At 45.7% G+C, this 22771-nt stretch overlaps 2 protein-coding genes across 3 annotated transcripts in view; both read right to left on the bottom strand.

Moving 5' to 3' along the window:
* Positions 1–11167, bottom strand: part of LOC119179277 (cytosolic endo-beta-N-acetylglucosaminidase) — an 89302-nt gene extending 78135 nt beyond the window's left edge. The window contains exons 1-2 of the mRNA XM_075868985.1: positions 11034–11167; positions 9009–9089 (exon numbers count right to left, since the gene is read on the bottom strand). Of these exons, the coding sequence (XP_075725100.1) occupies positions 9009–9070 (62 nt within the window). The 5' untranslated portion in view covers positions 9071–9089; positions 11034–11167. The remainder of the gene's footprint in view (positions 1–9008; positions 9090–11033) is intronic.
* Positions 11168–13084: 1917 nt separating this feature from the next.
* Positions 13085–16189, bottom strand: LOC119180089 (uncharacterized). Of its 2 annotated transcripts, none has more exons than XM_037431230.2 (2): positions 14761–16189; positions 13085–13500 (listed from the first exon to the last, which is right to left on the bottom strand). In XM_037431230.2, the coding sequence occupies exons 1-2, from the start codon at positions 16135–16137 to the stop codon at positions 13192–13194; spliced, it is 1686 nt and encodes a 561-aa protein (XP_037287127.2). In that variant the 5' UTR covers positions 16138–16189; the 3' UTR covers positions 13085–13191. The 2 variants fall into 2 exon arrangements, with proteins under 2 accessions (XP_037287127.2, XP_075725097.1); XM_075868982.1 differs by having other exon boundaries at positions 13217–13447.
* Positions 16190–22771: the final 6582 nt, after the last annotated feature.

Here is a 22771-nt window from a genome sequence, read left to right as displayed (position 1 = left end):
CTTAACTCTTTTGTCTCTAATGAAGAGGCTTTTACGGTTTTAGCTAAGAATAGAAACCGTGTGTGGAAAATTCAGGTAACGACTCTGCGCGCGATAGCTGATTACTTAAGGTTCATCTTCGTTGGCTATAACCTGTATACCTTTAAGACTCTTGGCCATGCAAGCTTGAGCAACAACATTAAATTTCCATTTTATTGACTGAAACTAAATTAAACTCACACGGGCGACCCGAGTGTAACTAATGGCACTCATTTAAAGTTACCGCCATTTATAACGAAGTGCATCCCCGCAAACTGTTTTTCTTCACCCGGATGAACATCCTATAGCTCATAATTGCAGAAGTTGCTGCTAAGCCTAAAACCTACATCCTGAAATAGTGTTAAGTTCTGCGTAGCAGTCTTCCGTGGGACCAACATGCTTGAGAATTCCCCTGGTTTATAGCAAATATATACAGCAGCTTCAGATCTGCTGCCATTACATGTGTTGTCAAATTGTGATGTCAACTTTCACTACTTCTAAACACGCAATTAAATTGCACACGTGCCTCAGTGCGTGTCCATGCACTGCAGGTTTTGGAACTTTCCAGACAGCTGCTGCTCCGAGTGGCGTCTGATCAAGCCACCGCTGTCCACGAGTTTCTGTGAAGGTTTCGGTTCCAAGGTGTTCGAGGAGGGCCAGGCGAGTCATCGTCACCTAATGCTAGTGCAAAGTGACCAATCACAGCGTAGTCATATCGAACATTCTCGCCATAGCGGGCCTTAATACACTGACTAGTTACTTGATGAATGAGCAGCTCCGGTCCTAAGAGCGTAGCAGCTTAACATCCGCACACTGCCTTTGATAATTGGAACGGTCAGAAGCAGTGCGAAAGATGCCCGTAATGTTGTTGCATGGGACGACAGCCGTTTCACATCCTCCCAAGCTCTTCAACATAGTGCTTAACGCGTTGCTTCTACTTGTCATGGGGTACGGGAGCATCTCTCAGTCACCTGGAAATAGTTCACGTAGCCTATGAACTTTAGCAAACGTCTTCGATGATTTCAGCTATACAGAATTTGCCGAAAAGCAACTCCCCAGGTCAGTGCTTCGATTGTTGCTCTTTGAGCCACGAAAAATCGCATGGAAATGCACATGTCACTATATTTATATCTGATAATGGAGCTTGCATTAATTTGCCCCCTCCCCCATGGGCTGTTCTACGGACAAGTGCTACGTTTCGGTAGAGTGCGTATTTAATATTGCTAGATAACTGTAGAACTTATGCAGTAGTGCATAGACTTTGCCAGAGTGCACGTTTATGTCTTCACCCCTCCAGACTATCCTGTTTGTAGGTAGCGCATTAGGGTTCTCAGAGGTTCGGAGTACAACTCGGAAATGGAAAGTGTGACTTCCATTTTCCCTTCCAAAGAAACCTATTATCACGATGTTTGAGTAATCCGAAAAGAACTCCAGATATTGTACTTAAGGCGACCATGTAACTTTAGACACGGACCGAGGAAGGGTAACACGACAGCACTTGGCGCCATATTTTCGTTGCCTGGCCCGTGTCCAAATGTTTTCGCGTAACCCTATAAAATTGGTGGGAAGGGAATGTGGAAGCTTACAATGAGAAATTCGTAAACAGGGGGCAAGTACAGGCGTGTGCTAAATCCAACGTTTTCACAAGTGGACACGTCCGAAATTCTCCTCCCCTTCCCCTTTCCCTCCGTACGCCACGACGCAGAGCCAGCTCGGCCGCGTGTGGTTCAACCTGCACAAGCAGCAGATGCAGCCTCGAGATCAAGGCAACACGCTCTGCAACTCCTGCTGCTCGGTCAAGATACACTTGGAGGACGCCTACAATGGTGGCGGCTGCCTTCGCGTCCTTTTCAAGCCCAACCGCAACCGGCCGGACACGAAACCTTACGTAAGGTATGATGTTTTCCTGTGCGCCCGCCCATGTGCTTCGTAGAGCTCCAGTTGGCGGTGGAAGAGGTGAAATGAAATAAATCAATAAATCGATCAATTAGAAAGAAAACATGCATTTGCTCAAGGCATTTCGAAGGCGATTGACGTGCAATGTGTACATCTTGCCATCATCATCATTGGACGTTGAGTGGTTGTATGAGTTGCTGCTCACTTCATTGATGCTGCGACTGCCACCGTAGACGATGATCCAACATACAGCTGAGCGCTTTGTAAAGGGATGGCAGCTTCCCAACACCCACTCATTACGCAGTGATACCCGGTGAGATTTGACACCCGTGTCACGCATTATTACGTATCTTAACACGACTCTTGACCTGCCATGACGACTGCAGAGTCTGTATAGCTATTTTTGGTGCTTTTACCTCAAGGGTCTGTTGTCTGCAGTAGGTGGTGTATGAATTATAAATTAAAACTGTAATCTCTGGAACGCTAAATGTGTTGCGGACTGCCATCATGACAAAGATTGGTTCATCCACCGAGATCATTATTGCCGATGGGAAAAACGTTGAAACATGACTTTTTGCCAGAGAACTTGTTTCAGATATTTTAATCATCTGTAAATTAGATCTTGTCCAGTGAGTAAACATTAACTGTGCTGCAGTATATTCGACTAAAACGATAATACTATTCTCAGCGAACTTGTAAATGTCGAAGATGCGTGACTTAGCACTGAGATAAATAATCTTTCGCGTCATTATGAGTCCACAATTATTGCTGAAAGACCCAAATATTTATTACATTATTTATTGTTTTAGAGCTTCCCAGATACCAATATTCAATACTGCCTTCACGAAATAAAATGTTTATCCACACTTGCGATAACCGGCATTCCAACTCTTCCCCAACATTCGGCACTTGTAACAGGTTGTTCGGTTGCGACTTCCCACTGGGTCCTCTCGTGATCAGCTACACCTTCAAGAACATCAGCGTTAACAGCACAGCTGGCCAAGACATCGCGATCGTCTTGAAGGCCAGAAAGGGTGCCGGGGAGGTCGAGGAGATCTACCTGGGCATGACGGCCCGTCTACCGCAAGGCGACAACTACCATGTAACTAGAAAGGCTATCAGATAGCCAATGGACGAAGTTGAGAAGGCGGAGAACACCTGGCTTACAAGGTCTGCGAGTGTTGTTAACCTCAGTGCTTTTTTTTAAAATTTATACACTTCACTTCTAAGTATGGCCTTTCTAGTATGGTTTTAACCCGCAGCCAAATACGCCTAAAAAGAAACATAAGTTTGGAGCTATACCTTCTTTACTTGGGCGTCTGGTAATGAAACGTGCGGATATGCGTATATTTCAAACGAAATATTTTGTGGAGCCGCAGCGCTGTACGAACTTTCATAAACATTAACATAATGCAGGATACGCCCACTACATCTCTCAGGACGTCAGTCTGTAGCACATGCTGATTAGTGCAGTTTTATCTGCATCTGATATTGAGGAGGAAACTTCAGTGCCACACTGACCAAACTTCAGACCAACAAGGCTTAAAAAGTATGTTTCAATGTAGGCCCGTGTGCTCAGATTTGGGTGCATGTTAAAGAACCCCGGGTGGTCGAAACTTCCGGAGCCCTACACTACGGCGTCTCTCATAATCATATAGTGGTTTTGGGACGTAAACCCCACATATCAATCAATCAATCAGTCAATCAATATGTTTCAAAGGTAACGCTTTACCCACAGTAAGATGGCGGCTACCACCTTAGTAGATGCAGGCTTAGAGGCTGGCGTTGAGCCAAGAGAAGGAAGTGCTTTCTTCCTACACCCATACAAGTACAATTCTGCAAAAGGACTTATTTTGGGGTGAGTTGGTACTCACTTTGTTCAGGTACACTTGAATGTGGCGCGAAACCGATTTCGTGAAAAAAAAAAGAGAGAGGGGGTGCAGAAGAGAAGAAAGTGAAGCACCATCTACCAAATGAATAAGGACAGTCTGAGAAACGTAAAAAAAAGAAGACATTTCCGTGCAGGCGTGAACGGCCAACATATGACGTGCAGCAACATGGTCAAGACAACTTGTTGTTCAGAAAGAGCATTTCTGTCGATTACAAAGCTATAGTTGCGCCATTGACACAATCAGATCCTTTCTTTTTGATAAAAGGAAGCCTCCAACAAATTTCCAGAAGTTTGTGTGCTGCTTCTCCTCCCCCGCCCCTCTTTTTTTGATTGATTGATTGATATGTGGGGTTTAACGTCCCAAAACCACAATATGATTATGAGAGACGCCGTAGTGAAGGGCTCCGGAAATGTCGACCACCTGGGGTTCTTTAACGAGCATCCAAATCTGAGCACATGGGCGTACAGGATTTCCGCCTCCTTTGGAAATGCAGCCGCCACAGCCGGGATTCGAACCCACGACCTGTGGGTCAGCAGCCGAGTACCTTAGCCACTAGACCACTGTGGCGGGGCGCCCCCCCCTTTTTCACAAAATATATTGTTAGAACTATATAGATAGAAATATAGTTAGAATAAGCGTGCGCGCGTTATATCGGAATGTAGGTAGAACGTGCCTGCACGTGCTATCGCGTTCGGGCCTGCGTAAGTGGCTGTGGCCTTTATATCCTTTCACTCACTCAGCAATCACGTGATACCGTCGATGAACGAGATTCTGGACGCGCGCCAGGAAGCCGCGTGCTCCCACGCAGCGTGGCGATCGAATCGGCGTGGTGTGTTCCAACAAGAATTCGGCAACAAGTAACAGCAGCAGATACTACAGTGAATTTATTGTGTGCTCCACTTGCAAGGACGCGTTAACATCGGGCAAGAAGCCTATGATGAACGAAACATTAAGTCCACCCATGCGATGCTTAACATGCTACTCATGGTTCCCTTTAGTGGAAGATGGTATAGTTTTTTCATGCGTTGGGTTATGGCTACGCATGTTTTTGGACGATAATGGCGATCGAACACCTTTGACGTTGGATTTAGAAATCGGTGTGCTTTCATCATTTACCGTGGAAAGGTGGGGGCCATTGTGAGGTCTTTGTGAAAGCAACGTCAAGGCCTCATTTGCATCCACGGCGAAGCTCGTTTTCTTTCGACCTTGAACAACGGCGAGAAAGGGGGCGGGGGAGCGATGCAATGATGCTTCCCTCCTGCCCTAGTGAAGGAAAGAACAGGAAGGAAAGCAAATGCGCCTGTGCGGGTATAAAACGATACCGTGGAGCGAGCTTCCACTCTGTAATTTTTACAACAATCCTTGGGTGTTCTCTTCTGTATGCTTTACTCCTTGGCTGTTTTTCACTTTATGGTCCACCAAAAACTGCCGCAATCATCAAAACTGTCAATGGCCACCTGAACAATGGTCGTCCTATTGCCGTCGTTTTAGGAAATACCACTTGGAGGACCTGAGGGGTGCAGATGGCGCCGTTCTCGAAGAGATAGGTCTGCACTTCTTCTGCGTCACCAGGGAGACCATCGTTTGCCTGTTGGGCCAACTAGACGTCAGACGGCTAGACGACGCTGAGAAAGCCGCCCAGAAAGCCGTTGACAACGAGGACAGCAGCAGCGATGACGAGCCGCAAAGGAAGCGGCGGCGAGTGCAGTACAGCCTTGACGCAGTGATTGCCGAGTGATAAAACGCGTCTGCGGATGTGGTTTTATCGCGAGTGTGTTAAAAAAAGGTCATTTCGCAGACATTTTGGTGCCGGAGTAAAACGTTGGTGCCGGCGTCATTGGTAATGAGTGAGAAATCCAGGTGAAAGTTCGAGATATATGCAAGTAAATCACAAAAACAAGTTTGATTTGACCATAGGTCGGCAAAAAAATACAACTTACTCATACTCACTCAAAAAATTATATATCTCACTCTTTGGACGTACTCGGACTTAGAATCACTGAAATTTTCCTGAGCCGGACTTACTCGGACTAACACTCACGAAACATTTCTTCAACTGGCTTCACTCGAGCTCAAGCTCACCAAAGTTCACCATTCGATCCAGGTCTGAGTCAGAGTGAGTCGACTCACGAGTCTGTCAGCCTAGTTTTTCGACGACAGTGTCAGTGCGTTTTAACACGAATCAACGATACTGCTTTCGAATATGTGTGAGTAGGCGCAAGTATAAATGTGAATCAAGGTAAGGCTGAGAATAGTGCTCAAGGTTAATAGATAGGGCCTTAACTCTGTAAAGAAGAAGCGGAACCCACTCGGGATCAATCAAAAGAGATTGGATCGATGGAAAGTCCTTCATTGAACAAGAGGGCGGTGCTTGTCTTCTGTGCGGGTATAAACGGGACATTCAAACTGTACTAATATTTAATTGCGTGGTAGGGTTTCCACTAATTATTCTAGTCACCATAAGAGGTACTGAGACAGTGTGCGGTCACTACTGTGGTTTGTCGGACCCCCTTGACACCTCCGATCAGGACGGTCTGACCTCCATATTGCGCAAATAATAACTGAGTGTCTGGGTGCGTAAGCAGCACTTCACAATAATTTGTGTACTGCAAACCTTGTGTGGCCATTCGCCCTTTATCAAATGCAGAACATTGCCATAATGAGTGGTGAAGGTCTGCGTGTCAGCGCAAGCCACAGTGATTGCACGTTACTGTCGCAATGTCCGGTTGTCACCATTTAGTTTTAGAATACGGTTTGTATGCAGAATTTGTGCAGACCTCATTGATTAAGACTTCTTGAGAGCGCGAAATTGGACACTTGTTGCAAAAAAGCAGGACAGGTGGGGTAACTTGCGTTATGCGTTTCTTACTAGCATGACGTATGCAGACGTGCACACCTAGTGTATTGCAGTTACCGAGGAATCTATTTTACTTGAGAGCTCATACGGCTTTAGCCTGGGGGGAGGGGGGGAGAAAGATTGGTCAACCCACCTGCGGAAGCAGCAGCGGCGTGAGCCTCCGTATTGCCCCCAGGCACATCCGTATGACTCAGCGTCCAGATCTATCGGGCTGTCGGCTTTTTCATGCGAAGGATGCTTTGAATAACAGCAGCTGTAGCATACTCCTAGGCTGGGCAAAATATTTCCCGGTACGCAGCGTGCGAGTCGATAAAGGGACGAATGGGTTTCTGTATAGTGTAAGGCAGGTTGGCAGTCACTCCCCATAGGACAAGAAGTTCAGCATGCATAGCGATACCACTTGGCAGAAGGCCCCTGTAGACCCCAGTATACTCGAATGTCTACTCGCAAATCCATGCTTTACAAACTTGATCATCGAGATAGAAGCGTCCGTGCATATATGTCGATAGTATCTAAGCTCGCTTCCCCGAGTTGTCAGGTGGCGAGAAGTTGGCAGCCAGTATCATTGTGACTACATATGGGATATGGGAACCGTCGAGAGGCTATCAGTGTTTCCCATGGGTGTAAGGACTGATCAAGAAGGGGTGCGTCATCATGTCGCTGACAATCCCAGGATAGAAGGCGACGAACTTGCGGCGTGTTTTCCATGCGCATGTGGTGTCGAGTGTCCGCTTCACGGATGACGTCCTGCAGAGGAGGCAAGCCCCCTGCACTTTCAAGGGCGGATATTTTAGTATGTGTTTAGGGAGCCCCGTGATGGTACAGCGAGTAGCCCGATGAAGGGGCCCTGAATTTCGGTTGTTTATTGGAGAGAACGCGTATATAGGGCGGCCTCCTTATTCCAAGTAGCCGCGGGCCTTCACCAATTCTCACGCCCGTTGATCCACGCTTCGCTGATTCATCAGGCCTGGGTCCAATAACTTGGCCTCCCAGTGCTCTTCCGTTAGTGTAGTGATTCCAGGGCTTCGTTTTCATCACCAATACCATGCAGCATTGAGTGTCCGGGACATCACAGTACTTGCAGGAGTACGAGTGCTCAGTCGGTGAGATGCGAAAAGGTAGCGTACCGTGAAAGTTGGTGTTCGCAGCTTCCAGAGGGTTACAACCTATTACATTGTCAGGCTCGGGTGAGCTGCAACGGATAAATTCTGCTTAGCCTGTAGTGCTTCAGTATGTAGTTGTACTTTTTAGGTACATCTTCTTTCCTTCTTAGTGCATCTTATGGTAAAGCCCGGTGAACATGAGCTCGGGTGAAAGCATCGTCTGCGTCATTTCTCATCAAGGCCTTATGACCTGGACTCCGAACGATGTAATTTTCATGTAGATTCTTCTTCGCTGCAGTGGCGATCATTTCTAAGGATTGCTTAGAAATTCTCTTTTTCAAAAATTTTGACAGCTGCTTGTAAATAAGTTATTATCGTTGCTGTTTCAGCACAGGTTCCGCTTCGAACGTATTTTGACCCAGGCTGACCAAAATTTTCCTCAGCCAGACTCACTCGGACTAACACGAAAGTGTTTTTTAAGCCGCACTCACTGGGACTCCCTCCGGGCTTGATCTAAGAATGAGAAAGCTATTGAGCCGATTCCTGAGTTAGTTCGCCGACCTATGGTTACGAGTAGGCATTGAACCCAGTTATTCGGTGGGGGAAGCAAGTTACGAATGTCATGTAAAATGCGAGGAGTCTCTTTAACGCATGTTAGATTACATAGCCGAAGCATCAGATCGTGTCCGGCGTACTTAAATGTGGATTGCACTACCAGTGAGGGTTTTAAAGGGTCTCCAATACAAACCGTTGAACAAACAATCATCATCAGGAGCAAAAGCATCGACAGAGAGAGTAGCTGCGTAGGTGTTGCTGTAACCCTTTTGCGCTCCTATCGTGCAAATCTCCTCCTAGTTCGTGTTTTTTTAGTGCAGCCATGCACTGCGTTTCATCATGTTATTTTGAAGATGAGTAGTGAGTATCGCTAACTCGCAGGATCAACTTTCGAGTAGTCGGCAGTTTGGAACTGTATCTACTTCTGAAAGTGTTTAGAAAATATTGAACGCTCCATTTCTAAAACCACCCGTTTCATGGACGATCCCCCTGGTGGCTTGCGTTATGTTACTAAGGGCGGAAGTCAACCAAGATACTTGCCGTAGGCTCTATGGTAGCAGATTCAAACACGTGAATCGTGGGCCACCTGCTGCTCGTGCACGTGAACCCTTCGCTGGGAGCCCATCATGGCCTGGAGCTATACGCCGACCAGCTGCTATGATCGTATACAGGGTCGGAAGTACCTACCTCTGTGAACACTTGTTCTGCTTGATGACGGTGCACAAGTTCGGTTGAGGTTGAACATCCATGGTTGACCATGAGACTCTCCTGCGCACAAAAGGTTGCTTTGGTCATTTCTACTTGTCGCAGCTAAGCTTTGTCAGGCATGAGGTCAATGTCTTCAGAACTTTGGTCATTATTTTTCGCTTAACAAGGAATGAAGTTGTAAGACTCTGTCGAACGGTGCCCGCATTGTCTTTCTCACCTGTTACGATTAATGACGCTTTATTCAGGTAAGATGGATCGAAGCCATTGTTCTCAAATACATTTTTTTTCAGAGGCACCATATGCAGTCCCCATGTGTTGAAACATAACTGTGGCAAAAAACTAATTGTCACCTGGTCGTGAAGGGGGGCCAAGGAAGAAGTCAACGTGTTCAATGTGAAACATTATTTGGCCGAACTTATGGCTGTTGAACGGAAAGTCAGATTACAGCAATATACACTGGCACTGGTAGCGGCGAACAGAGGGTCGGCCGTCAGAATACTGATCAGCCCGTTGTGGCAGGCCATTTTTTTATAAATCGTGCGTCGAACTTTCCAGCCTTACCACCGGAGGTCGCGCAAGCTCTGGAATAATCTTGAGTGTTAGCGTCCTCAGCGCAACCAGAACGAAATGATCTACCGCAAACGTGAAGCTTCTTGAACACTGAGGCGCGATCTGAGCCGAGTATTGCCCACAGTCACCGTAGATTTTAGTCGGGTAGTTCAATAAAATAACACTCGTGGCAATAACAGGAGGCGGAAAATCCTTATACCTCCCATGTATTCGCTCTCGGCAGTGGCATCATCGATTTTATCACATTGGTTGCCGGGCAATCAACTAGAAAAATCACGAATGGAAAATTTCTTTCATGAAGTCACTGATTACGTCCCAAAATAGAGGGAAAGGACAAAAAATCGAGTGGAGGAGGGTTGCCGCGGAAGTCCTCCTTTCCCACTTCGCATGCAAGCGGAATACGCTCGTGCCTTCTTTTAGATCCGCTGATGGAATGCGGCCATAAAATTTTGTTGTCCGTTTTTTTGTAACTTCGTTCGTGTTTTCTGAAGAGGTGACAGTAAATTGACTTATTATTGATACAAAACACGATCGGCACAAATAAAACGAACTGATTTATTGCACGTTTTGTATTAAAAAAACGGACACAGGCAGTGTGAAAGTGATAGTCTGTAAAACAGCCTTATTTTCAATTAACACGTGGACATAATGAGCGAACAATCAGTCCAGAATATCCGAACCAATGCTAAAAATATCAGCAATCGCTAGGGCGCGCGATATATTACTTTTTTTGTTACTTCCTAACCAAGCATGCATGGGTACGAATGAGGTAGTATTTCGCATTTAAAACGCCCAATTCGGCTAAGTTGCGTTTACTGTGTAGGAAACGTCGTATTTCACTCAATCGCGTCTTTTAAGATGGCGCACATAGTTCTCTCACAGAACTTGAGTAGCATACGAGACTGAAGTTCCGAGTCCCTGAGAGACCTGAAGCGATCAGAGGCCTTTCGAAAGAGAACGTCACTGGAAACAGTGTTTCGGCAAGATGACTTGTCTTCATCAGGGCAAAAGCGCTGCCCTGGTAAAGAAAAGTTCACTTTTCAAAACGTTGGCTCCGTCTATATTCTCTGCGATAGTTTTTAGAAGCATTTAGTCCATCACGTGTATTTGAATGACACTAATAGAAGTAAAGACTCACAAGTTTAAAAACCGCGGCTACATGAACTTCATGAGCAGGACGCAGCATATAATTACTTTACATCATTTGAATTACATGCCAAAGTAAAAGAGACTTTAACTATCTGGCCGAGCCATCTCGAATTCAAGCCTTTCAATACACGCATTTTCCCGACAGGAGCCTGCCGTCTTCACCAGTTAGTCATGCGACACTGCACTTCTGTCAGTCCAGTCAGTCTTGCAGAGAACGGGGTTTACTCATGTACTCCTCCAAAGCCAATGCCTGGTCAAATAATGGGTCCAAATTGTTGTGCTCACCCGTTGCCTTTGGGAAACGCTGAAAAACCTTCGCAGAACTAGAACTCTCCGGGTTAGCACACCGCACAGCCGCGGAAAACATGTGTCGCCCGAATAAGCCATCTTCGACGAATGCGTGGTTGACTTGTTCGGCGTAGCTCTCTGCGGCTTGCGTTCTTTGCCCGCCACAACTTGCCGTCTTTTTATCTTTCCCGTAGCTGGCACGCCCACCGAGCGAGACAACCTAGCGCTATCTAACTTCTAATATCGCGGAGCGAGGGGCGAGAAGGAGCGGATTAAAGCTCTGCGAACGCTTGTCAATCACTTCCCGCACTTCAACTAATCTGGAATTAGCGAAATAAGGAATGAAAAAGAACACATAAACAAATCAGAAATGAGTTTTTTTAAAAGGCTATCTTTTTCATTTTGTCTGTAAAAACTTCTGAAAACCAATAAATGTGAACCCTCCATTCAACCGGATCTGGACATCCGGCAATCGCTACGAGGGTGCATGTTCTTTGCAACCAAAACTACCGCTGTGCTTCCGGGGCCTGACAATATTTCTCAGTCAGTGCCCTCAGAGTTTAGTTATTCTGGAAGTTCGTATAGAAATGTTCCTCGAGGGACCTAAAGAAATTGCTTATTTATTAGAGACCAATGCCCTTCTTTCAAGAAAGGTTGCATCGGGGGAGGGGGTGAAATTCAACCTTCTTTCTAGTCCCGGCCCTTCAGAACTGAATTTCATGGCTGTGTCCGGCCCACTAGCCGAGACAAGTTTGTGAACCTTAGCCTATTTACCATAATCATCATCGGCCTGACTACACCGACTGCAGGGCAAATGCCTCTCCCATGATCCGCCAATCAACCCAGTCTTGTGCTTTCTGCTGCCACGTTATACCTGCGACCTTTTTAGTCTCATCGGCCCACCTAACTTTCAGTCTCCCATTCGTGCGTCTGCCTTTTCTAGAAATCCAGTCAGTTACCCTTAATGACCAGTGGTTGCCTTGCCTACGTGCTACGTGACCGGCCCATGTGCATTTCTTCTTCATGATTTCAAGTCAAGATATCCTACACCCCGGCTTGTTCCCTGACCCACTCTGCTCTTGTCTTGTCTCTCAACACGTACCTATCGTTTTCCTTTCCATCGCTCCCTGCGTCGTCCTCAATTTAAGCTGAGCCCTCTTTGTAAGCTTCCAGGCTCCTACTCCGTAGTTAACTACCGGCAAGATGCAGCTGTTATATACCTGCCTGTTGAGAGTTAGTGACAGATTACCATTCAGCTTTCAACAGTTTATGTACCTCAAACACGTTTGATGCCTTCCCGCGGCACGGTTGAGGTGTCGATAGAGAACAGAAACCGAGCTGCATATTGGTAACGTGATAAGAAGGCACCTGAATACACTGTCGTGCTGTGTTTCTGAAGGAGCTACCATTCGTTGTGTCACGCATTTGCTTGCAAAGCGTGCCGTTAATGCCACACGAAAAGGGATCTCATGATGATGAGCATTTAAAAGAATACAAACGCTAAAGGTTCACGGGTCGGGCACATATGCACGATTTTTTGAAAACTGATGCTTCCAAATGAAAAGCATTTTTTAGCGAGCTTTGGCGACTTTAAGCGTATCCATATCTATCACTACATTCACGATGTTGCCATGCATGCACGTGGTTTATATGCGCACAAGTTACCGTCGCCTAGACTAGTCAAAATCAGCAAGAAGAAATGGGCATACACAAAGCATACAGCGCAAAGGCAAGATGTTCCCAGGTAATTAGGGCCAACAGACTGTATTCTAAAGAAGCCAAGCTCGCAAGAGGAGGGAAAATGCGCAGACGTAATTAAGAATATTAAGGTGATAACATGGCCCCATAAACAACCGAATGGAGTTAACTGTCGATACTTGGAAGATGCCCTTGACTTCCAGTGGGCACAGCGAGGTCAATGATGAAGCTTTAGCGATACAGATGTACCGGATTTATCGTGAAAACACGTGGGCATTCGTTCTTTTGTGTGTCTGCGCTTCATGCTTCGCTATGCTTCATGGAATGCCGTGATAACGGAACAATAAGCACACATTTTTCTCTATTTATTTCTGCACATGTACCAAATACACACAGGGCGCAGTGTCTATATACAGCAAATATTGCTTGTCATCCATAAAAGTATAAGTTAGACAAACTACAGCATCGGCTGGAAGTCACGGTTCAGTGGCTTTGCGAGTCCTATGAAAGTAGCTGTAGAACAACTTAGGAAACAGGGACCATTTCTAATCAGATCTTCACCAGCTCCGCCGCTTTGTCTTCGTATCCAGGTGACCGTAGTAACGAAGGTGGTATTGATTGGTTGCCTGTAGTGGACGTGCAGGCACTTCAGTAGTGGTAGGCTCTGCCGGAGACGGGCCACGTACTGCGGCAATTCACTTGGCTGCACACACCTGTAGAACAGGAGGTACAAGAACTGGAGGTCGGCGAAGTGGAACGGGTTGGTCTGGAAATGAAACGGTGTGAAAAGGTCATAGCTGTCCCAGAGCATCTGAAGTTCGAACAGCGCAAAGGTGAATCAAGCAAAGTTGTCCGTAGCCAAATACACTTTCAGTGTGGCGATCTGCAGTAAAAGCTATAGAAACAAAATCATATGATAGAAACAGCAGTAACGACTCAAAAAAAATTTTTTTTGGGCAGCATTGAAGAAGAAAATGAAGGAACACAAATCAGTGTACGAAAAAAGCTGAAAATCACGCCCCGTGCAGAAGAATGAAAATGAATTGATTGATATTTGGGGTTTAACGTCCCAAAACCACCATATTTTTATAATAGACGCCGTAGCGGAGGGCTTAAGAAATTTCTATCACCTGGGGTTCTTTAACGTGCACCCAAACACGAGCACACCGGCTTACAACATTTCGCATCCTTTGAAAATGCAGCCGCCACAGCCAGGATTCGATACCGTGAGCAGTGGGTCAGCAGTCGAGTGTCTTAGCCACTGGACCACCACGGCGGGACAAGAGAACGAAAGAGATGGCAGAATGAGTAACAGTACAAAAAGATAAACAAGTGAGAGAAATGAGCCTGTGGAAGTAGAAAAAAAAGTTCTAAACTGATTGAAGTGGAGAACAAAACGAACACATACGCACGTGCAAGCGCGAAACTCCCTACTGACTGTACAAAGAAGCAGGTGCGCTATAGGTTCTCAAAAATGAAAAGTGAGCAAAGAAATGTCGCAATGGCCTCGCAAAAACAACAAGATCGCATGCGCATTACTAACGCGGGAGGGACCCGGTGTGTTGATTGAGCAATTATAAAGCATCGCTTGACAGTGACATGTTAGAAGAGCTGACACAGCTATGGGCCACATCTTAGCGCGCAAGAAGGCTAAAACCAGCTGGTGGTAAGCTGGTAAGAGCAACGGAATGGTTGTAAGGCGCAAGGAACTACAATCAGGGTAGGCAAAGAATTAGACGAAGTTCCGAGATCGGTCTCGAAATGGACTAAAACAGGCGGAAGAGGATGGTGACAGCCAAAACATATTGGTATGTATAAGAGAAAACTGAACAGTGAGAGAACAGGGCGGTGTATTATGGTACATGAGCACTATAGAATGTTGCCCAAGAGGCACCGATCTCTGGCATGTCTAAGGAAGAGGAGTAACAGTGAAATGACACCAGTTGGTATAAAAGAAGACAAATTAACCTTCACCACGGCTGCTCTTGTCTACACGTGTCGAATGCAATGAAGGAGCGAGACTCACCAGCAAAGCCACGTCGTCAAACCCAAAGAATTTGTGCTCTATGATCAGGCAGCTCGGACCCATGCTGTGGGCGAGTGCACTTCCGATACGCTCGAAATCTAGCTCCGAAGGGCAGCTGGCCAACCGCAGTGTGGACACTGGCCTGCAGCACTCCATGAACCACCGACACGCAGCGTCGTGGACTTGGCTCAAAGTCAACCTGGCAAGACCGTTCCGAAAGGCGGGACTGGCGGAGCGGGGAAACTCGTTAGCGAAAAACGGGTCACTATCACATCCAGCGCACTCGAGAATGCTGCGTCTTCTGTCAAAGCGAACGTCCAGTTCCTTGAATTTGGGGCAGCACGCCGCCAGACGTGCTAGAGCCAACACGCTGCGAAAACCGCAAGGGGGTGCCGAGAGCGACTGCAGGAACGGCAGACTGCCATCTTGAAGGAACGTGGCGACATCGAGACCAGGTCCGAAATGGAATGCGTTTACGTTGAGCTCGACGAGGTGCACAAGCTGCCTGCTCAATAGTCGAAGACGCTCCGAGTATGTGCACCCTGCAGCGGGATAGAACTTGCCAGGACCCGGTGGTAAGAGTAGAAGACATAGGTGGCGCACGTTGCTCCAGTCGTGTTTGACGCTGGCCTCGCGGAACCATTCAGGCGTGAGGCTGTCGTCAACGGCGACCAGAGTCGTCTGGAACGGCATAGTCTGTTGTTGGACGCCGATCCCTACGAGGTCCCGCAGTCGGGCACAGCTTCGAAAGTTCACCGACTTCTGGTAGGTTAAGTTTGCGCAAACAGTGGCGTAGGAAACAATATCGAACGTAGCTGGTGGTTCGCGCACAATATATGAAGACAGTTCGGAGGTCAACCTGAACGCGTCCAGTTTCGCGTGTTCTGCAAGGAGGATGCGGCACTCTGTTACGGCTTCGTGGAAATCGCCGCCCACTAGGTGCACGTGCAAGTATTTCGCGTTTGGGCAGCAACGCAGTAAGGTAGACAGTAGGCGGAATTCGTTCGTCTGTTGGCCACCTTCAACATACACGCGTTGCAGTTTCAGAGGAAAGCTGCCTTCAGTGCCGACGATTGTGGATAGGCGTCTGATTTCAATGGCCCCTTTGGCTCCGAGAGGTAGGATGGAAAACTGTATCTCCTCGAGGTGGGGTAGCTGCCTCACCAATGTCAATAGGTTACTGGGCCGAATTGGGCAGGCGGTGCACATGAAGCGTCGGAGTTGCTTGCATTCGGTGATGATGGGAAGCATTTGACGGACGTCGGCGCCGACGCAATTGGTGAGGTCCAAGTCTGTGACTGCCAGAGGTCCTCCGGCATGACCCAGCCGCTCGGCCAGTTTGCTCACTGGTTCGTGGGCGCGCAGGCGTACGATCATTTCAGTGCTCCGACAGATGATGCACGCTTGTTGCACGACAGCTTGGAGTGGCCTTCGTTGGATTGCTGAATGCGAAATATATGTTAACCGAGCTTCCCACGTGACCCGTGCACGGATAATATCAATCGCAGACGTCACAAGGTGCGGAAGTTGTGAAAAAAAAACGACATCACGGAAAAGCGTTTCACCAGAGATATGATGGTGAGCGAGTGAAAGAACTTTATCAGGTAAACAACAGGTACGAGTTAACTCGACGTAACCTGGCCACGCCCACTCGGAGATGGTCAACAGAGCTTGCATTACTTTGACCCTGGGGTATTGTCGATGCACAAGCGTTGCACGCTTCGGTGGAAAATTCGTTTATTGCACGAAAGGTCACATGCACATGCCTCTTTATATTGCTAGACAATTGCAGATTTTACGCTTCAGTACACGTACTTCGCGAAAATGCCGGTTTATGTTTTCAGCCATTGGCTCCCTCCAGGTTGTAGACTGGTCAACAGTGTTCTCTGACGTTCGGTGCTACATTCGCAAACCGGAAGTGTGACTTGCATTTTAATAATAAATAAAGCTATCATAACGATATCTGATTTATTTATTTATTTATTCACAATACCTTACAGGCTCCTAATTGGAGCATTGTGTAAGGGGGGCGATACATGGTAAAACATGACTTGAGACAAATATAAAAAGAGGAAATCAAGATGGTACAATATGGAAAGTGCACTGTGATCTAAACGACTGCCAGAAAAGCAATAGTAAAACCCCAGTAGAAAAACTAAACAAAGAAACAGCGTGCACGAAACACGAACTTAATTAACATGAACAGTTAGTGATTGTAAAATAAAGAAAATTTTGGCAGCGTTTACAATACTACAATGCAAAATGATACAACGTTAAACAATTTGAAACATAAGATAAGATAACTAATCTAGAGAGAATGAACAAGAAATAACTACGCAAGCATGAAATGTTCGAGTAGGCGGTAGTGAAAGGCTTTGTGATTTGTGATCGAAGTGATATCACCAGGGAGATCATTCCAAAGCTGAATGGCGTGTGGCAGCGCAAAACAACTAAACGCCTTTGTGTTGCCGAATATGCGCTTGAAACTGCCACGATTATGAAGCCGCCTAGACATGCGCAATGGGGTTTTCAAAGGGAGAGAACGAGGCCTGGTGTTTTGAAGGTATCCATGAAGCAGACATAAAAGGTAAACACACCGGCGAAACTGAAGAGGGTGCAGCGAAAGTTCGAGTTTTATTTTAGTGATACTGCAGGATTTTCGTTCGTAATTTCCGGTAACAAAACGAGCGCCACGGTTTTGAACAAGCTCTAAGTTAGTAATTAAGTAGTCTTGACAAGGGGACCAAATATATGAGGTGAATTCTAACTGCGGGCGATCGAAGGTAAGGTACGCTAACTTGCGAATGTTAGGTGGCGATTTATGGAGGTTACGACGAGTGTATCCAAGCGTTTGAGATGCTTTAGCACAGAGAGCGGTAATGTGAGGGCGCCATGAAAGATTGTGAGTCAAGATTATCCCTAGATACTTGAATGACTGAACACGAGATATGACATAGTTGTTAATGACGTAGGAAAAATCAGAGTTCGATTGTTTGTGGGTGAAAGAAATGAGTTTACATTTTCCGGGGTTCAATACCATGAGCCATTTTCGACACCACATATTTATAAGATTAATTTCACTTTGAAGGGTGTGGGGATTCTCGGGAGATGTTATTTTTCTATAAATGATACAGTCATCGGTGAACAACCTAATACTTGAGGAAATATTGTTAGGCAGGTCATTAATGTAAATAAGGAAGAGTAAAGGGCCTAGAACACTACCTTGAGGGACTCCGGAAGTTACATAAGCTAAGGGAAAAACACAGTTATTGTTTACGGTGAATTGTTGGTGAGATGATAAAAAATTTCTAATCCAAGATAAGCTAGCAGAGTCCAGTCCAAGGGAATTTAATTTAGAAAACAATCGACAATGGGCGACCCGGTCAAAAGCTTTGGAAAAGTAAAGAAAAATGCTATCGGTTTGTAGATTGTTGTCCATGTTCAAGTGCAAGTCAGAAGTAAGTTCAAACAATTGCGTATCACTTGACATATTTTTACGAAATCCATGTTGATTTATGAAAAAGAAATTATAGTCTCCAAGTGGAGGTAGATGTGCGATGCAATTATGTGCTCTAGCATTTTACAGGAAATGCAAGTTAGGGAAATGGGGCGGTAGTTGTCTGGTTATTTTTCTTTCCAGCTTTTAGATAGTTGTCCAGTCGACAGTGATTGATTAAATATTCTGCATAGTATTTCGCTAGAAAGCGGTAGGGTCTTTTTCAATATCTTAGCGTTTAAATTATCTACACCCGCCGATGTTGATAGATTAAGGTTACTTATGAGACACGCAACTCCATCCTCAGTGACCGTTGTTGGTGTCCTGTAAGGGTAACCTAGATCTGGAACATAAGGCACATTTAGGCCGCCCCGCCACGGTGGTCTAGTGGCTAAGGTACTAGGCTGCTGACCCGCAGGTCGCGGGTTCGAAACCCGGCTGTGGCGGCTGCATTTCCGATGAAGGCGGAAATGTAGGCTCGTTTACTCAGATTTGGGGGCACGTTAAAGAACCCCAGGTGGTCAAAATTTTCGGAGCCCTCCACTACGGCGTCTCTCATAATCAAATGATGGTTTTGGGACGTTAAACCCCAAATATCAATCAATCAATTACATTTAGGTGATCTTCTTTAATAAATACTGACGAGAAAAATTTGTTGAACTCGTGCGAGCATTGCTCATCTGTTAGTGGTGTGTTGTCATCATTGAAGAGACAGATTTGTCGCGATTCATTTCCAGGAGATATGGTTTTCCACAACTTTCGTGGGTTTGACTGCAACAGCGAGGGTAGGTCATGTGAGTAGTACTTGTTTTCGGCGGAACTTATAGCCGATGAATATTCTTTCAGGCATGTATTGTACCTTTTCCAGGAAGGCGCGCTGGATGAATGTTTGGCTGAGTGTAGAACTGCTTCTTTTTATTTCGCAGTTTGCGCAGTGATGAACTGAACCAGGAATTTTTGTTATCGTGAGCAATAGAGATGAGAGGCACATACCTGTCCACCAACTCCGACATTTTGTTCCTAAATGCAAGCCAATTTTCAGGCACAGACTGAAGAGAGAAAGATTGTATAAAAGAGTGATGGAAGAAGGCTGCTAATTCATTGTTCATGCCCTTGTAGTCCGCTCTAATGCAGTTATGAATGAACTTCATAGCCATGGAACCTATGTTTGGTACCGGTTTGTGGATGGTGAGTTGCAGGAGATTGTGGTCACTAAAACCATCACGGTATTCGATTGTGCCTATCGTATTAGGGGCGGTGGTTAGCACCGAATCTAGAATATTAGTACCACGTGTGGGTCTATTTACCACTTGTGAAAAGTTGAAATCCAACGAAAGGGTAATGAAATCAGTTGAAGTTTGGCAGGGTAATGATAAAGTGGGCCAGTCAATATTGGGTAAGTTAAAGTCACCAAGCAGGTACACGTGATCCGTCGGACATCCCTTGATTGCAGCCGAGATGCTCTTTCGCAAATCATCTTGGAATAGCGGACTAGCATCGGGTGGAAGATAGCAAACGCCTATTAATATGTTCTTGGTGTGAACCCTACATGCTGCCCAAAATATTTCGAGATGAGAGAACGTATCAATTACGAATGATGCAATGTCGTTCTTAATGGCAAGCAGCACCCCTCCACCTCTTCTTTGTGTGCGGTCACGCCTATAAATGGAGTAGTTCTTATCAAACAGCGATTCCTTGTTCCCGATATTAGGGAACAACCAAGTCTCTGTAAGTGCTACGACCTTTGGACAGCTGTCATCAAGGAAGGATGAAACTAGGTCGCATTTCGGTAGAAAGCTTCTGATGTTAGTGAATAAAACTGATAGCAGAAAAGTAGAGGTGGGTTTCGATGGTTTACTACGACCACACTTATTCCTTTTTCTTTCTAGCTATTGTGAAGATAAAACAACAGAGTTCGTGGAGGAGTCACAAACGTATGTCTCTCTATCTATTCGGAGCTTATCAACCGATGATCTATAAGGTTTAGCCTTTCCCCTGGCATATTCAAGCAATTTTCTTCTTGCTTGACATGTTGAGGGTGAAAAGTCTTCGCTTATTCCAAATTTTGACCCTTTTAGTTTGCGGGCTGAAGCCAGAATGTTTTGCTTGTCCTTGAAGGCGGTAATTTTTGCTATTATAGGCCGACATTTGTTTGAAGCAAAGTGACCTAATCGATGTACCCAATCAAATTGTGAACCAGTCATTGTGATGTCAAGATTTATGGAACAGAAAGATATGATCTTTAGTTCAGTCGCCGTCCAATCTTCCTTCTCATCATCTTCAATGCCAAAACAAAAGTACATTGGAACGTCGCACTCTATTTTCGGTATCATCGCACCGCGACGTTATGCTTTTTAGTTGATTGACGATGTCAGAAACATTTGAAGCGTTTGTTTTACTAGGAGCGACCGGAGAGTAGGCCGCTTCCAATGTCCCGACCCTTTCATTTAAACTCTTAATTTCAGGGTCAGTCGCAACCTGTTTTTCCTTTACGCCCTGAAGTTCCTGCAGTATAGCGCTCTGACCTTCTTCGATTCTGTGAACTGTTTCCAGAACCGAAGCCATGGAGCGTGAGAGATCGGCAATAGCGGGACCTGGGTTCTGCTCTACGTCTCCAGCGACTCAATGTAGCAGATCAAAGTTTCAAAGTTTCAAAGTTTCAAAGTTTATTTGCAGAAAAAATACAAAAACTTCCCTGCGGGAGGCAAAGACTAAAGGCTAAATAGCCTGACGAGGTCTTGACCTCCTGATACAGTCTGCATCAGTGCCATATTGCACATATTCACACATCAGTAACATACATATACAAATAAGTGACATTATACATATCTTATTTAGTTACATAGCTTATTTCTACATGATATACATTCAGAATATGTTTTACATAAACAGGAAACAATTTTGGTATCAAACGATTCTGTTTAAGTATCATTGTTCACAGTAAGAAAAAAAATCAACTCAGTATACGAGTATTCCTAAATATAAAAGCCTATGGATCTACTATGTCTTTAGTCAAAAGAAGAAAGGATTTATGATGACATTTAAATTGTTTAGTTTTCAGAGTAAAGTCTATATTCGATTCGTGAAGGTTTAGCAATTGTATGATCTTATAATCAATAGCCTGCTTGCCATAGTTCGTGCGTGTTTTCTTAGTTTTGCGGGTAGAATTTCTGAAGCCATATGTTGTTGATACAGTGCGTGGAAAGGAATCCTGTAGTTTATGTTTGTGGATGTGTTGCATCAGTTTAAGATTATATACTTTCCTAGCAGATAGAATTCCATGTTTAAGAAAAAGCGGCTGAGTGTCTAGGTCCTTGGGGTGACCTTTATATTTTTCTATTACACGGCGCGCGCGCTTTTGCAAGATTAATATTCGATCAACTATGCTAGAATACGTCAAGGCAGGAAGGAACAACAATTTCTTTGTGACGTCAAAAACATGAGGTGGGCACGACACCGCAATGAAGCAACGGTCAGAGGTCCTAACGCTATAGGCATGATTAAAATAACTAATCTGCGTTAGCGGTACCGGTAAGTGAACCATCGTGGCAGCGGTGTTGTGCCCAACTGCGAGAGTCCGAGGTAGGTGGTTATATCCCACGTCGTTATCTTCGATGATGGCCGTTGTCGACCCACGTGACCAAGCCTTATCACAAAGACCAGCAGCGCCAAGCGAGATAATGCCCACCGAGGCAGACAGTGTCGACCCGTACAGCTGAGTGCAAGAATGGCGCGCGGAAAGCCATGATCCAGATCCGAGAAGGAATGCAACCTGCGTTAGTTGTACCGGTAAGTGAGCCATCGTGGCAGTGGTGTCGCTAGTTATCTAAGAAAAAAATACTCCACCTCATAGTACCGAGGACAACAGTGCAAGTCTAGACAAGGACCAGGAAAGAAAAACTCGACAACGTGTGCCGTCATATTTTTCGTTGCCAGGCCCCTGTCGAAAATTTCCACGTAACCCTATAAAGGAGGCAGGAAGAAGAAGATGGAAGCTTCGTGAACGGGTGGTGGGAACGGGCGTGTGGTCTGCGGCCGATGTTTCGACAAGTAGACGGGTCGAAACATCGGCCGCAGCCCACGCACCTTTTTAGCAATCTTTCATCGCGTTACCAAGCATAGATAGTAACAAATACAAAGTTGAGAGAGGACACTATCATAGGCCCAATCGCTAGTGTTATAGATACTGTTTATGGTGCCGTATACAACTCTAGGTGGCTTATGTTCGCAGCGCTCCAAACGGTCGTTTGGAAACTTCGCGGCCATAAAGATAAAAAAACTGCAGAAAATTATGTCTTGAAGGCCATTTTATAGCGACTAGTAATACTATACTGCCTCCGATACAACTTCTATGTGCGTGCGCGTCTCTGAGGCCACAGTTAATTTTTTTATTCGATCATTTGCACGCGTGGGTTAGCTATGCGTAAGGTACATCATGAGAGTGGCAGGTATACGATGCCACGAAGTGTCTATGCAACCATTTGAAATAAAACATGAAAATTGTGGCAGGAGCGA

This window comes from Rhipicephalus microplus, chromosome 7 (assembly GCF_043290135.1).
Source record: "Rhipicephalus microplus isolate Deutch F79 chromosome 7, USDA_Rmic, whole genome shotgun sequence".
Classification (NCBI taxonomy): Eukaryota; Metazoa; Arthropoda; class Arachnida; order Ixodida; family Ixodidae; genus Rhipicephalus; species Rhipicephalus microplus.
Note: the sequence above shows the minus strand (reverse complement) of the source record. Positions and strands in the feature narration are given on the sequence as shown.